The sequence below is a fragment of the Hydra vulgaris genome, chromosome 09 (genome assembly GCF_038396675.1).
Source record: "Hydra vulgaris chromosome 09, alternate assembly HydraT2T_AEP".
Taxonomy (NCBI): domain Eukaryota; kingdom Metazoa; phylum Cnidaria; class Hydrozoa; order Anthoathecata; family Hydridae; genus Hydra; species Hydra vulgaris.
Genome location: NC_088928.1, coordinates 36,709,248 through 36,725,687, shown reverse-complemented (window position 1 = coordinate 36,725,687; position 16,440 = coordinate 36,709,248). Strand labels below are relative to the sequence as shown.

The 16,440-nt window shown below is 26.0% G+C and overlaps 1 protein-coding gene across 2 annotated transcripts in view; it reads left to right on the top strand.

Annotated features, from left to right (window-relative positions):
• Positions 1–16,440, top strand: part of LOC100215799 (neprilysin-3) — a 39,474-nt gene that overhangs the window by 21,491 nt on the left and 1,543 nt on the right. For both annotated transcript variants that reach the window (XM_065805566.1, XM_065805567.1), the window contains exons 4-15: positions 2,119–2,243; positions 4,766–4,991; positions 5,078–5,176; positions 5,290–5,367; positions 6,037–6,137; positions 6,745–6,803; positions 6,937–6,988; positions 7,394–7,461; positions 7,560–7,675; positions 7,753–7,809; positions 14,295–14,390; positions 14,582–14,634. In XM_065805566.1, coding sequence (XP_065661638.1) covers positions 2,119–2,243; positions 4,766–4,991; positions 5,078–5,176; positions 5,290–5,367; positions 6,037–6,137; positions 6,745–6,803; positions 6,937–6,988; positions 7,394–7,461; positions 7,560–7,675; positions 7,753–7,809; positions 14,295–14,390; positions 14,582–14,634 — 1,130 coding nt within the window. The remainder of the gene's footprint in view (positions 1–2,118; positions 2,244–4,765; positions 4,992–5,077; positions 5,177–5,289; positions 5,368–6,036; positions 6,138–6,744; positions 6,804–6,936; positions 6,989–7,393; positions 7,462–7,559; positions 7,676–7,752; positions 7,810–14,294; positions 14,391–14,581; positions 14,635–16,440) is intronic.

The window sequence follows — 16,440 nt, the reverse complement described above, 5'->3', positions numbered from 1 at the left end:
GGTGTATTTTAAATAAACTTTCATGCGTCTACATCAATATATATGCATATATATACATACATACATATATGTATATATATATGTATGTATATATATATATATATATATATATATATATATATATATATATATATATATATATATATATATATATATATATATACACAGTGGGTGCTCATATTATTAGAAACACGACCAAATTTTAAAAACTTTGTGAATAAAGTTCAAAATTAACAAAACATTTTAACAAAATAATTTTTTTTATTTTACAAATAGAATGTATGTACCTTTTACTTTAATCTGGGAGTTTGGCAACTTTGCATTTCATCTCATTATGAAGTTATAGGGTTTTTCCTGAATTTTGACAATTTTGGCAGTTATACCTGTGTTGTTGTCGCGTGAAGTGCTGTTTGTGTATTGCTCTCTTTTTAAAGTTTTCAAAGATTTTTTTATTGTTTTGTTATTGAGTTCTATTTATGTGTCTATTTTTTACAGTTAAACATGATTAAATCAATATTTTTACATATAATTTGACTTCTATAACGGTTTACTAGAATCACGTGTTTTGTTCAATATGGGAAAGGCAAAAGATGTTTCACCCTCAAAAAAAAGAGAAGTTGGAGCATTATTGAAGAATACTTCTTATTCTCAAAGGTGTATAGCATCAATGACAAAGGTTTCAGTGGCAACAGTCAACCGAATAAAAAAAAATCTGGACAAAAATGCTGATTATACTCCTCAACGAACCGGACATTGTGGTAGAAAACGGCTAACAACGCCAAGAGACGATAGAAAAATACGAGATATTTGCCTAGAAAATAGGAATAAGCCTAGGCGAATACTAACCACTTTAATACAAGATGCTGGAATACCAGTATCTCCAATGACAGTTCGTCGCCGACTCAAAGAACAAGGATTTAGATGCTGTCGACCTGCTAAAAAGCCTAAGCTCACTCTAGCAATGCAACAAAAACGCCTTGCTTGGGCTAAAAGTCATCGGCATTTGACCGTCGATGACTGGAAAAATGTAAGTACTTCATTTATAATTGTACACATTCCATTTAGAGATTTGCCTACATTAAAACTTTGACTTATAAGTTTTTTTGATGTTGTTTAGGTATGTTTCTCGGATGAATCGACGATCCAGATATTGATGAACAAATCACAGTTTGTGCGTAGACGAGCTGGAGAAAAATTCCACAAAGACTGCATCTTAGAATGTGTAAAGCATCCTCTAAGTATAATGGTATGGTCTGTCATTAGTGGACATGGAACAGGGCGCTTATATATCATTGAGGGAACTATGCGCCAGGACCAATACATAAAAGTTCTTGACACAAGATTGGTACCACAGTTGAAGGAATGGTTCCCAACGAACCAAAAATTTACATTTATGCATGATTCTGCCCCATGCCATAAAGCAAAGAAGGTTACAGAGTACCTAAAAGCAAAGAAAATTCCAGTGCTACCATGGCCTGGAAACTCACCAGATTTAAACCCTATTGAAAATCTGTGGGAGATCATGAAAAGAGAAATTGCTTCTGAAACGATCACCAACAAAATACAATTAATTGAAAAGATGATCAAAGTCTGGCACAATAACATAGATATTCAAAATAATGCAATAAAATGCATAGAAAGTATGCCAAGACGTGTAGAAGCGGTAATAAGTGCCAAGGGAGGGATAACAAAATACTAAAATAAATCACCAATATGTAATCTTTTGCTTGTACAATAGTGGAATTATTTAAAAAAAAATATAAATAAGTATGTTTTTTGTAATAAATATAGACCGCAACACTCAAAAGTTACGAAAAAATAGTCTGCAACATTTTTATATATAAAATAAAAAAACTATAACAAAAAAATTTAAAAAAAAAGACAGTGTTTCTAATTCTCTGAGCACACACTGTATATATATATATATATATATATATATATATATATATATATATAAATATATATATATATATATATATATATATATATATATATATACATATATATATATATATATATATATATATATATATATATATATATATATATATATATATATATATATATATGTATATATATGTATATATATATATATATATGTATAAATTTATCTATTAGATACCATGGTTGGATTATTTGAACAATATGTTTAAACATGCAGTCAAATCTGACGAACCTGTTGTTGTTTATACTCCACATTTCCTAAAGAGCATGTCTGATTTAGTAATTAAAACAGAAAGAAGGTATATAAAAGTTATACTTGATTGAGTTTATTACTTTTTTGCATTTATTTTCCTGTGGCTAAGAGGATTATCTCAAAGTAATAAAACTTGTGCAGAAGAAACATATAAGAAATTGTTAAAGAGTATCCAAAGTTTTGTTGTTGTAATTTTTAAGCATTTAAATTTATAACCTTTTTTGTTATACCTGAAATATCCTTAAAGTTTTCTATAAAAGAGAAGCTTGTAATTTTTTATCTTTTCAAATTAAATTTGGCTTTTTATGGAAATAATTAATTGAAGCAATTTTAGAATAAAAAATATATAGAGTCTTTCAAGACCCTTGAACATTTAATGTCTCTAATATTATTGAAAAAAAATATAGTCAACCTGGTCTTAAATGAAGCAAATTTATATGAAAATTTCCAAAAATAATAGTTAAAATTTTTTTTAAATTTTTGATATTTTTAGATTTTAATGTGAAAAAAGGACTTTCTCTCTATTCTTAGAAGAATATATACAGCAGATGATTGCTGATAGGCATTAAACTTAAGGTTTTGATCACAATATATTTTTTCATGTAATCTAGTACTATATATATATATATATATATATATATATATATATATATATATATATATATATATATATATATATATATATATATATATATATATATATATATATATATATATATATATATATATATATATATATATATATATATATATATATATATATATATATATATATATTTAGCTCTGTCTTTCCATAAACCACTTTAGGGGAGTGTAGGCTCTCCCCAAAGTGGTTTACAGGAGCAGTGTAGGGCTGTTTCAAAAATATAATTTAAAAAAAAAATATTAACTACTTTCTTTTTTTTATCTATTTTTAGATATTTATTTAAAAAATTAAAAGTTTGTGTGCATTTTACATCAAATAAAAAAGACAACATTCGAGTTTAAGAGTTTTTTTTTGCTTACAAAATGTGATTGTTTATTTATTTTTTATTTCTTTGTAACAGTAAATACCACTATAACATAAATGACATTATGGTCATGTTTGAAAAGCTGTTTATAAAAGATAACTGTATCGTTGTAACTAAGATGAAAAATGTCATGGTAAAGGTCATTTTCAAAGTAAACCAATAATTGCATAATCAACTTTTTTAAAGACACATCATATTGTTGTAACTAAAATGAAAAACACAAAAGTCATTTTTAAAGTAAACGAATAATTGCTTATAAAACATTTTTAAAGACACAGTTATTGTAAAAAAAAAATTTAAAAGAGCGCTAATTGAAATGCAAATGTTTTTAATTTGATTGGACTAACTGAAATAAAAAATTAGTTTCTTATAGAAATGTGATTATGAAAAAATAAATTGATAATATTTGTTGTAAATCTTTTTCTTAGTCAATGCAATGTCTTCTTATTAAAGCTGTTTTAAAATCTAGTTTTTAATTTAAAAAAATACATTTGAAAAAGTAAAACTTTTTGAAAGTTATATATTTAACTACTTTTTTTTTAATTTTGGTCTCATATTTATAATATAAAGTTATTACATACTAAATTATTGTGTAATAATTTTTATATTATGTAATGACATATATATTTTATGTATTAATTATAACGAATTATTTAAATGTCTCAATTTGAGCAAAATAAAAAGATATAACACACAATTAAATGTTCTACATACATGTTATATACATACATGTGTATGTATATAACATAATACACATGTATGTATATAACATAAATTAAATCTTAGCTTTGTGTATTTCATTTGTGTGTGTCATTTTCAATAAATTACAGATTTACCTAAAAAATACTAAACTAATTCTAAACTTTTGCATGAGACTGTATATAATCACTTTTAGTTTGGAATCTTTTATTGTTGTAATAATTTCTAAACGTCCTACATTCTATTACAGTAAGAAATTATAAAATATTTTTTACGAGCTGTAAAAACTTTTATAGCTCTTTATTTGTTAAATTTTTTATCAAATAATTAAATTAATGTTAATAAACATAAATAAGTTGTTAATAAACAAAAGAATAGCTATAAAAAAGAAGATGGTCAAGCGTTGTTTATCATCTGTGAAAAAAAGAATTTTTTCACAGCGTGATAAATAACAATTGTTATGTATATATATATATATATATATTTTAACATTACAAGCATATGTTTGTAATGAGTATTAAACCAAATTTTGTACTTAACTAACTTATATTTATTTTTTTATGAATAAACTGATAGTTTGCACAAAAACTAAAAGCTTTTGAAAAAAGCTGTTTAGAAAAGCAGCCTGCATGGCTTGCCATGTTCGTTTTAGAAAAGCATTTCTCTGCTCTCGCACTCATTTACTCCTGCTGTGGCCTGTATGTGTGTATATATATATTGTATATATATATATATATATATATATATATATATATATATATATATATATATATATATATATACATACATACATACATATTTACAAATGTTTAATATTCTTATATAAAATGTAACATTGAAGAAAATTTTCACCAATTAGAATTATTGCTAATTACATGGTATGGCACTTGATCAAACCAGTTTTGACTTTATTTTCAAAACCATATCGAATGGCAGTATTAGAATTTTCAAAGAATGAGATTTCAGCGAAGGGTGTTGAAGATGGTTGGAGAGGGTGCATATCAAAAACAGATTCAGTATTTGGATTTGCTACAGGTTACCTGCTTATACAAGAAATGGAAAAAGTTGGATTCTTTAAAAAAGAGGTTAGAACGATTTCTTAGTCTAAATGTTTTTTTCCAACTCCTTTAATTTGTGATAAAAAATTTATACTTATGTTTTTTATTAAAAGGTAGAAAAAATGAGTGCCATGATTAAAGAAGCATTTATTCATAACATTCAGAAGCTTAATTGGATGGACGATATAACCAAACGTCTTGCAGAAGAAAAGGTCAAAATTTAGAACTGAAGTTGTTGAGATATTTTTCAAAGTTTATTTTTTAATTATAATTTATTTTAAATTTAATTACATTTTAATTTACAATTTTAATTTACATTTAACAGGCAAATTCTATTATTGAAATGGTTGGTTATCCAAATTGGTTAAAGAATATTGATGCATTAAACAAATTTTATGAAAATGTAAGTTTAAAGTTATTTTACCTTGACTTTACTTAAAATCTCAATAAAATAAAACTTTTGCTTTCTATTAAAAAAAATCCTAAAACATTCTCTTGCTAAGCATTTTGAGGTGTTTTTTAAAATGGTGTAAGCTTTAGCAAAAAAGTGTTGTTTTTCAAGGCTCATACTTATACAAATTTATTTCATAATAATGCATTGATTGATCAAGGCAAAAAAAGGTAAAAAAAAGTTCATGTAATATTATATATATTATTATATTAAAAATTAGGGTATATATAATAATATAATAATAATAAATTCTAAACTAATTGGCTGTTTTACTGCTATTAGCTATGCTATTGAAATCTAATTTGTTACTACATTTTCTTTAAAATCTGGTTTGCTATTGAATTTTTATTAAAAACTGATTGACTACTGGGTTTTAATTAAAATCTGATTTACTATTAGATTTAATTAATATCTGATTTTCTATTGGAAATTCTTGATAGAAATTTAATTTGTTATTGGATTTAAATTTGATTTGCTATTTTAACTCATGATTTTTATTAGATTTTTAATTTAGTTCTAAATTTGAATAGATACTTAGTTTATTAATGGAGTTTTTAATTTTTTAATTTAAAATTATTTTTTGAAAATAACCATTCCAAAATCATTATTTTTGTGTTTTAGTTAACAGTCACAGACAATCCCCTTAGAAACTACTTTAATGCACGTGAGTTCTTTCACGAAAGAATGATGGAGAGGCGAGGTCATCCTGTTCAAAAAGATGAGTGAGTAAAATTTATTTACAACTAAGCATTAAAATAACTAACAACAACAAGATTTCAATTAACACTTTAAAAATCTAAATTTAAGGTATAATCATCCTCACATTAATAATACTCTCACCCTAGAGTACTGTCTGATGTATTGTATCAGGCACAGGGTTTGTTAATTGTATCTTAAAACTACTTAAGCATCGATCAGTTGGAGCGGTTAAATCATCAATCAAATGGAGCGGTTGCATCAGTCAATTAGAATATTTTATTTTGTTTTCACTCTTAATGTATAGCAATAGAATATTTTTAAGTTTTAAACAGACTTTTAAACTAACCTAAAAAATATTGAACATTTTAAGTGCAAAATTTTTATGTTCAAAGATTTTCAAATGAAGTTTTTTAAATAAGTCTTGCTGCTGCTATTTTCAAAATTTTACTTTATGTAAATTTTTGTAATCGTTAATTTTTTATGCTTTTTTTTAAAAAAAAGCATCCTGCCACTAGGAAGTCACTGCATTTTTCAATCAATTCTCTTATTGTGAAAGTCTTAAAAGAGATGAATTAATCTAACTTTTGTGATTATAACCAGTTTTCTTATGCTAAATAATATTTTTATTAGATGGCATATGATGCCAACTGAAGTGAATGTGTTCTTCAATTCACCTAACAATGTTATTGGTAAATTTTGTACTTTTTTTATCAATTTTGTTCACTTATTATTTAAAATAAATAAAAGAAGATTATTCAAATAAATGCAGAGAAATTGTAATTTTTTTATTTCATATATAACAATGTTTGTGTTTGTTATTAGCTGTTCCTGCTGGTATAATCCAATCACCATTTTTTGACTCAGGATTTCCTATGTATGTTATAATCCTACGTATGTTACATTTCTATTTTTATGTATTCTTTTTTTAGTTATTTAGATATCATTTCAATTTTTGTTAGTTTTTAAACATGCTGTTAGATTAATTTTTTGAGCAGTTCATAATACTTTGAGTGTTTCATTAGTTGAAATAGTGGATGATTTTTTTAATATGTTCTTTTATTTGTTGATGTAGTTGATAATGTTTTGAGTGTTTCATTAGTTGAAATAGTTAGTAATTTTTTGAGTATTTTCTTTCATTGGTTGATATAGTTTATAATTTTTTGAGTTTATTGTTTCATTAGTTGATAGTTTTTAGAACAATCTATTTTATCAGTTAATATTTACACTATATTTTTTGAGCTTTCATTTCATTGATAATTTTAACTTTTTTTAACTTTAGTGCAATAAATTATGGTGCGTTAGGATCAATGATAGGAAATGCTCTTACTCATGGCTTTGATCTTCAAGGTTACAAAAAAATTTTCTTAAAATTTTTCTTTACACAATTAGTTCTCACTTGTTGGCAAATCATATAATTACTTAGTTATTTATTTATTTTTATGTAGGTCAACATTTTGATAAATTTGGAAATTTGGTGAACTGGTGGAGTAAGCCAACAGCTTCTATGTTTGCAAATTATTCTAAATGCTTTGAGAATCAACATGACTCCCAAGATACACAGGTAAAAAAAATTTTTTAGAAAATTATTGTTATCTTGATCAAGATATGTTTGTTTAAACATTTGATTTTTTAATTTAGTCAGTTGATTATTCTGAAATCATTGCGGATAATGGTGGAGTTAAGATGGCTTTTAATGTATGTTATCTATTTTTATTAATATTATATGCCATTTGTTAATAAATGATTTTTAATTATGTTCGGGTCTGTTAATTTCATTATAAGAATAGGTTAATAATAAAACCAATCTGCTGTCTCATTTACATCTCTTCGTTAAGCTTAATGGAGCTTTTGTCTGAAATTTTGAAAAAAATTTTTTTTTTTGACCAATGCTCTGTTAAGCTTAATGAAGAGATGAGAATACGGTCCCTGTATTTAATAATAAACATTTAACTGTCCTTTAATTCTAATGTATTAGATAAGTTAATCCATGACACTTCAAAATAATGATTTTAGAAAGTAAATCCTTGGCACTTATAAATAAAAGTTTTTAAAAGTAAATCCATAACACTTCTTAATGATAGTTTAAAAAAATATATTACCATTATAACTTTTATAAATATCATAGTATAAGATTACAGGCTTTTAAAATAAGGAATAGAGTTAATGTTTGCTAATTGGGTCATGTCATATAGGGTCGCACTTTAAAAGAATTAATTGAAGTGATAGTTTAAGCAGTAGCGTAGTGAAGGGCCCGCAGCCCCTGGAGGGTCCAGAGTTATTAGGGGCCTGAGCCAAAATTTTCAAATTTTTTTTATAAATGTTGTCATTCTTAAAAATAATATATGCATATAAATGCAACAACAATTTTTGCTATTCTTATATAGCTATGAACTCTTTTTCAGACTATTTTTTTTAGCTTTAATAATAAGCTTGACTAATACTTTAAAGTAAGCTTTTAATTTATTCATATCTAATAAATTAAAACAAACTGTATCAACTCATAAATATACAATTTAGTTAAGTGGTAAGTATGATGTCGTAAGGTTTTAAAGCAAAGTCCAATAGTGAAGCAATTGTATTAAAACAATAAACTACTTGAAAAAAAGATTGCTAAGACAGATGCCGAGGTCGCAGTGAAGCTATCTTCATACTTATGTATTTATCTCTCATGAAGTTAATTAGTTCTATAAAACTTTTCTCAAACAAGTTTTAGTATCTGTAAAAGTTAACAATAAATACATACTTATCTAGGTTATACATTGACTAAATGATGCAATTTAATATAATATATCGCTGAATCCTTTAAATTAGCTCGTAGCTTAATTAGGAAACCCTATGATGGTTGCTTTATTGTTGGTAATTTTAACATATCACATATAACCATAGATTGTCATGGACATATGTCCACACAATCTATGGTTGCTCAAATCATATGTTAGACTTGTTATTTACCTACAACAGTAATTCCATTGTAAAAATTGTTTCGTAATGCTATATTAGGTAATAATATTAAGGGCAGCTTTAGTATCACTTGAAGAATTTTAGCTTCAAAACTGTTACCCGAAAGTGAATCTCAGTTGTTTAGTTATAGCAAAGGTGAATATGATTCAATATTAAACTTTAATAGCATCAATAAACTGAAATATTTTATTTCTACATAAAACCGCGGATCAAATGTTTAATTTATTAATCTCTAACAATTGTACTGATTGCGAATATTTTATCCCCAAGGTTAATAAAACAAAAAAAAAGTGTGATCCTTGCGTTACTCCACACATTAAAAACCTTATCCAAGCAAATAACTCTGCTTGGTGTATCAACAACTCAACTAAATGGAATAATAGTGAACTTAAAATATTTTCTTAATCGTTCTATTAAAGCTGAAATATTTAAAGCAAAATGAGCACATAGAAAAGAAATATTATTAAAATCCCTCTGAATAATTTCCATTGTTAAAAAAGTGATACTAACCTGAATGAACTTATAATGACAACTTAGGTTTTACTATTTCAGACATTATTAACTTACCAAACTAAACCCTTATGAATATTTTTTCCATTTGCAAAATTCTTTCATAAACTCTTTAATTTTAGAATTCGACTCACTCTATAAAAATTAGCAAATTTTAGTTGAGTCTATAAAAAAACAGAAAATAAATTACTTGCTGAAAACTATTGTCCTATTTCACTAAGCTATGTTGCTTGCAAAATAGTCAAAATACTTGTTAAGAACAAAATCTTTAAGCACATAAACGATAATAAAATGCCATGTTGATTTTATAATCAACATGGCTTTCTTTACCAAAAATTATGTGTGACTAATCTAATAGAAACTTTTGATATTATTTTATCTTCTAAAGTATTTCACCAGTTTATTGCTGTAATCTCGAAGCATTAATTCTCTACCTCAAAACAGACTTAAAATGTTAAAATTAAGATATTTCAGAATTAATGGGAAACTATATAAAAAGGTATAATAAATCAATCCCTAAAAAGCTCGACTAAAATGCGTAATTTAGGAGTCATTATTTCATGTAACGCCAAGTGTAGCACACATTTTTGAACAGTTGTCTCAAAGTCCTTACAAATTCTTGGTATGCAAAAAGACATTTACTTTCATTGATGAAAATATGGTTCTCAAGTTATATGAAGTGTTTAATAGACTACACCATAAATATACAGTGTCTATTTGGACTTCTTATTTAAAAACTGATAAAACCTTGGTTTCTATGTTATATTATGTTTCATCAATTATTTTTTTTGAATCCATTCAATGCAAAGCAACAAAATGGGCTTTCAGCCCATTTTGCTTTTCAGCTTAAAAAATCTTTAATACTGCAAAAGACTAAGAAGATTGAATCTACTATCATTGACTAAGTGCTTTGGTTGCGATAAGCTTAGGGTTAAGAGAATTTTTCTGCACTTTTTCCAGAGCGGAGGAGCGGCAAAGCAGAGAAGTGATTTAGGAGCCCCGGATTAAAATTTTGTGGGGAGGTCTATTTTTTGTTGCTACGCTTCTGAGTTTAAGTACAAAAAGAGCTTTTTTTTTCTTTAACAAAAAGTAGCAAAACTCAAGCTTCACATGAAACATAATTGATGAGACATAAAATATAATTGATGAAACCTAAAACATAATTGATGAAGCATAAAACATAATTGATGAAACATAATAAAACATGATTGATAAAACAAAAAAATAATTGATGAAACATAGTATAACATAACTGATGAAACATAAAACATGATTAATGCTTTAAGTAATGTAAAAACAAACAGATTGACACTGAGAAAAGCAGCATTTAAATAGTGTCTCAAAAACAACATTGACAAGTTGTACAAACAATGATGGTTTTTTCTAGAACAAATGTTTTTTACAAATTACATTTACAAATGTTTATAGTTGCTACTCTTCAACTTTTAAGTTTTAAAAGTTTTTATGATTTAACAAAATGACAAAGTGGTCAATTTTGTTATTAGTTATTATGAACACTCAAAACAAACATAACTTTTGAAATTCAAACAAGATTTTGTAAAAAATTGTCTTATTGAATAATGTAGAAAAAGCTAACAACTTAGCGTTTACAAGGCCTGGATAAAGTGTTTTCTGGTCTGGATAAAGCATTATATATATACCGTGGTGTGACCTATACTGTAAGAAAGTCCTAATGTAACAAATGATAAATTTTGTATATTATAAAATAAATATTTTGAGAAAATACTTTTTGTTATTTTAACTAAATATTTTTGAAGAAACTTTCCATAAAAAAATTGGTTGGATTGGTGGAGAATTCGGCCAATCAGAGTATTTGTTCTGGTGCCATATTGAACATTGCGTCAAAAATTGTATGGTAAAGAGTTAGGTTTTTTATTGTAAAAATCTTGTTGTTAAAAAACTATTTTGATCAATAATGGCACATAAACATGGTAAGTTTGGAATTTGCACGTTAAAACGATCGATTTACACGTAAAAACTAATATTTTTACGAAAAATTTGATGTGACTTTCTTTTTTCTCTTTTTTACCGTATACAAAAAGAAGTCCTACCTTACAAAATTAATTTCATTTTTTGTTTTAGGCCAAAAAAGACCTTACAAGCCATATTCACAACAAGATATGGATGAAGCATTGAATAAAATAAAAAAAAAAGACTATGACAATGTATGCAGCATTTAAATTTTATAAAGTACCTATGACAACTCATGTTCAACAAACGCAAGGTCAAGCAAAGAGTTAAGTAGGGTGTCCAACAATTTTTGATAAAACCATAGAGGTTAAAATTAAAAATTGGTTAATTGGTATCACCAATGTTGGTATGCCAGTCACAAAGAAACTTCGTCCTAAGGGTGCACATTAAATGAAACTTGACCCAAAAGAAATTGGCACTCGTTGGGTGCGCAATTTTTTCAAGAGACATTCAACACTTTCGATTTAAAAGGTTCAGACACTTCCAAAACACAGAACACTAGTTTCCAAACAAGATATTAGAACGTGGTTCCAAAAAATAACAGAGTATATGGATAAAAATGGTTTATTGTCTGTGTTTGAGAATCCTAATCAAATTTGAAACCTTGATGAGTTATCTTTTGATCTGTGCCCATCTATTAAAAATGTAATCGGACAAAAAAACAAACGATTGTATAACATCACTGCAAATAGTGATAAAGAAAGTTTCCCAATTATGATAACAGTTAATGCAAGTAATTTATTTGCACCACCATTGGTTTTGTATCCATATGAACGGCGAATTCCACCAGAAATTGCAGCTGACTTTCCTAAAGATTGGGTTATGGGTAAATCAGCCAAAGGTTACCAGATGTTCCAAACATTTTGCGATTATATATCTGGACCTTTCATTAAATTTTTAAGGAAAAATAATGTCCTATTGCCAATAATTCTTTTTTTAGAAGGCCACAAATCACATTTGACCTTAGATTTAGGACAATTTTGCAGAGAAAATGGTATTGTCCTCATTTGTTTGCCACCTAATTGCACCCATTTTGCCCCACCATTGGACCGAGTTTACTTTCATGTTGCAAAAGATATTTGGACCGACAAATGCTCTACCAAAAGGGACATTTGCGCCCCTGCTCCAGAATGCAATTGCTAAAACACAGGAAAATCCAACTTTAATACCAAATGGATTTAAATACTTCGGTTTGTGTTCTTTTTTTACTAGAAGATTTAGATCTTACAAGTCCCGTTAAGTGTACAAGAAAATGAAATTCGAAGGGATATCAAACAAAAAGCAGCTAAAAAGTCTAAAACTAAGTAAAATTATACGTAGAATAATGGAAAGAAATTTTAATTTTATATCATGTGTAGAATTAATAAATCTGTCAGAAAAATGTCTTTAGTGTATTAGTCATTTTAATATTCAAGAAATATAATACTAAACATTAAGACTTTTTTTTTTACTTATTAGGACTTTCTTTTATTCCAAACAAAATTATAGTACTTTCTTTTTGTCATCACCTCGAACAGCTCTTACAGCTTAAATCAAGACTTTTTTGAAAGAATTCACGCCTAAAATAGGGTAAAACTGAGATATCGAAAACTAGGACTTTCTTACCTCACACCACGGTAGTTAATTCTTTTTTGACTATGTTAACAAACATGAAATTTTTGGCATATTTAATAAAGTTTAAAATAGTTTGCTAATTAATATGGTTTTAATCAAATAAGATTAAATACCTGAAGTAAAAGTTATATTTATATTAAATATTAGAAATAAAAGATATAATAAGTTTAAATATTTAAAAATTATAAGATTAAGATAAAATGATATAGAATCATCGCAATCATTAAGCATTTTATTGGTAAAAAATAAAGTTAATGGATAATGGAACTAAAGATTGATTCATTTAGAAAAGTATTGGTTTGATATAAATTCAAACTTGGCTGATAGAGGTATTAAAATATCTTGTATAAGAAAGAAATAACTTATCTATGGAAATTTAGCCTAGATATGACAACAGTATTCCACAGGCTATTTACCAATGATTAAATCTTCACTGTTTATGATTAATTTTTATGGCTTAAAACATTTTTCAGAGTTTAAAGATATTCTAGCAGGGATGTCATGATGAAGTTGTTCATTAGTATAGAGAAATTATTTGCAAGAAATATTCTTTGCAAACAAATTAGAGAGTAAACATGTTTGTTATTGTTTGTTTTCTTCCTAGATTTTTCATTTTATTTTTCATGAATATCATAATTTTTATAAAAAAGATTTTTATAAAAAAAAATATCCTAGTTCAAGCTATAATGTTCAGAAACCTTTTTTACGCAAAAAGTTTGGGCAATTAATTCTAACATGAATTTGAACTTACTTTCACATTTGCTGTCTTCACAGAGACAATAACCTGAGTTTAAATTTTAAGGATTCTTTCACTTCACAGATCTAATTATAAAATTATTGCAGTGATTATAATTTTTTTTTTGGATTTTATATTTTTATAACAAAATATTACAAAAAAATGTAAATAACCTTTTCATATATGTTAAATGCTAAGTAAAAACAAGTAACAAAGAATTTAGTTTAAAATAAAAATAAAGTTAGTTGAAAAAATTTCATTGGGGTCTAACTTAAAATGACTTTGGTCTCTTTTTAGCTTTGAAAGGTTTGTAAAAATGTTACTATTAATATCCCAATTGTTTTTATTGATACAACTTTTAATTCAGGCATTCAAAACAAGTTCTTACATACGAGGCGAAGACAAGTTGCTTCCTGGATTACAAATGACTCCAAATCAGATGTTTTTCATGGGATATGCACAGGTACTTAATTAGTATTATTAACATCGATATGTCTTCTATTATGGGGGAATTTTGTGCCCTGATGGAGATAAAATGCTGATTTTGCAGGCAACTTTAACAACTTATCTCCATCGGAACATTTTTTGATTTTAAAAATTTTTTAATGTGAAGGCTTGCTATGTGATAAAGTTAATTATTTTGATATTTTGTAGACAATGTGCTCAGTTCAAAAAGAACATGCAAAAAAATTTTTTCAAAAAGAAAGGTATTGTCATGTTTAAAATTAGCATTCAATTGTTTTTAATTTATACAATATTTTATTATTATTATTTATTAATGTTTTTCCAGTATTCCAGAGTTTTTTTTGCTATTTGGGTGCACTTTTTATTAATATAATATTTTTTAATGGTTAGCAGCTAGTAAATGTTTTTCCAGCAAGTAGATCAAGTAGATTTGATAGAAAATGAATTGGTCATTAGCAGTTCATTAAAGTGTTGTACTTTTGTTGTTTAGTTTTTATATTAATGAGTACAAAATGTAAACTGAAAAAAATATATATTTAAATTAGACTTTCCTTCAATTGCAAATTTTTTATGTTACACGCAATTTCTTACTTCACAAAAACAGCAACCAAGTTGCAAGATAAACACACAAAGTATTAAATTATTAAAATCAAGGAGTATTAATTAGCATGTTATGTTCAAAATTAAAGCAAGTTTCTATTAACCAAATTTTTCATTTTGCTTAGTATTAGCTAATTTTTAACAAGATTCAAAAGTTTTGCATTAACAGTTTAAAACATAGTCAAGCCGAATAACTTGTTAAATATAGCAGTTTATTTCCTAATATATCCAAATTATCCCAGTTATTATCAAAATATAAATTTTTGTTTTAAATTTATAATGTTGTTTGTATTAAATTTATAATGTCAGTTCTGCTGTTATCTAGAGAATTTGCAGTAGATAATTAATTTTATTTGTTAATTGTAGCTAAGTAAGTTAGGTAATTGTATTTTCTCTTTCATGTGAAATTTTTTCTTAATTTTTTACAAAATTTTATTCTTATTTAATTTATTTTATTCTGTTTATTTCTGAACCTTAAAACACTTTAAAAAAATGATTTTTTTAAATTATATACATTTCTTCATAGTACTAAATTGTGCAATACTTTTACAAACATAAAAAACAATAAAACCACTAAACTTTACTTCTTACCAATCATTTGTATATACTCGTTACTAATCATATATAAATACACTTGTTATTTAAGCTATAATATATATAGAAAGAAAGCTTTAAAAAAAACAAATAAAATAAACTTTCAAGGCAATGTGCTCTTTCAGGTCATTTTTAGTTTCTGCATTGTTGTAACTTCTGTACGTCGTTAAAAATAAACAGAATTAACACCTATGTACAGTTTATAAAATTCATTTAGGCTACTCAACAGTCAAAGCCGCTCAGAATACATGCTCATAATACAATCATAAAAAGTCCGAGTTTGGTGTTAAAGGCAATAGCAAAGTATTGGTTTCAATCCTTTTGTAACAGGAACCTAATGCTGCATACTCAACCTAGATCTGGCAGATAAATAGTATATGGTTTGAAGCATTAATTGCGGCTAATTAAAAGCAATTTTATATTAACCATGTACTACTTAGCAAGCAAATTGGATTTAATGATGTACTATAGAATATCGTTCGCATGAAATTGAAATGACTTTCAGGTTTAGTGTTTACAACCACAAGAGCTGAATGCTATTCAGCTAGGCCAGCATGCAGAGACCTACATGAACCATTTGTCTTTGCACAACAAGTTTAACAGGCTTGACCATATTGGAGATCTTTTAGTATTAGCCGTATTATAAATTATAATATTTCCAGTTTATTTAAACATCCATGTGACCTAACATGTACTATTGATTTTTTGCAAATGTGACTCATTAAAGAATATAAGAACATCTTTTTAATGTAAAAAATATTTCATAAAAAAGATTTAAAAAGTATATAAACTTTTATAACTAACAGAAAAAAGTATCAATATTCAATAAATCATGATGTAAATTATGAATTAAA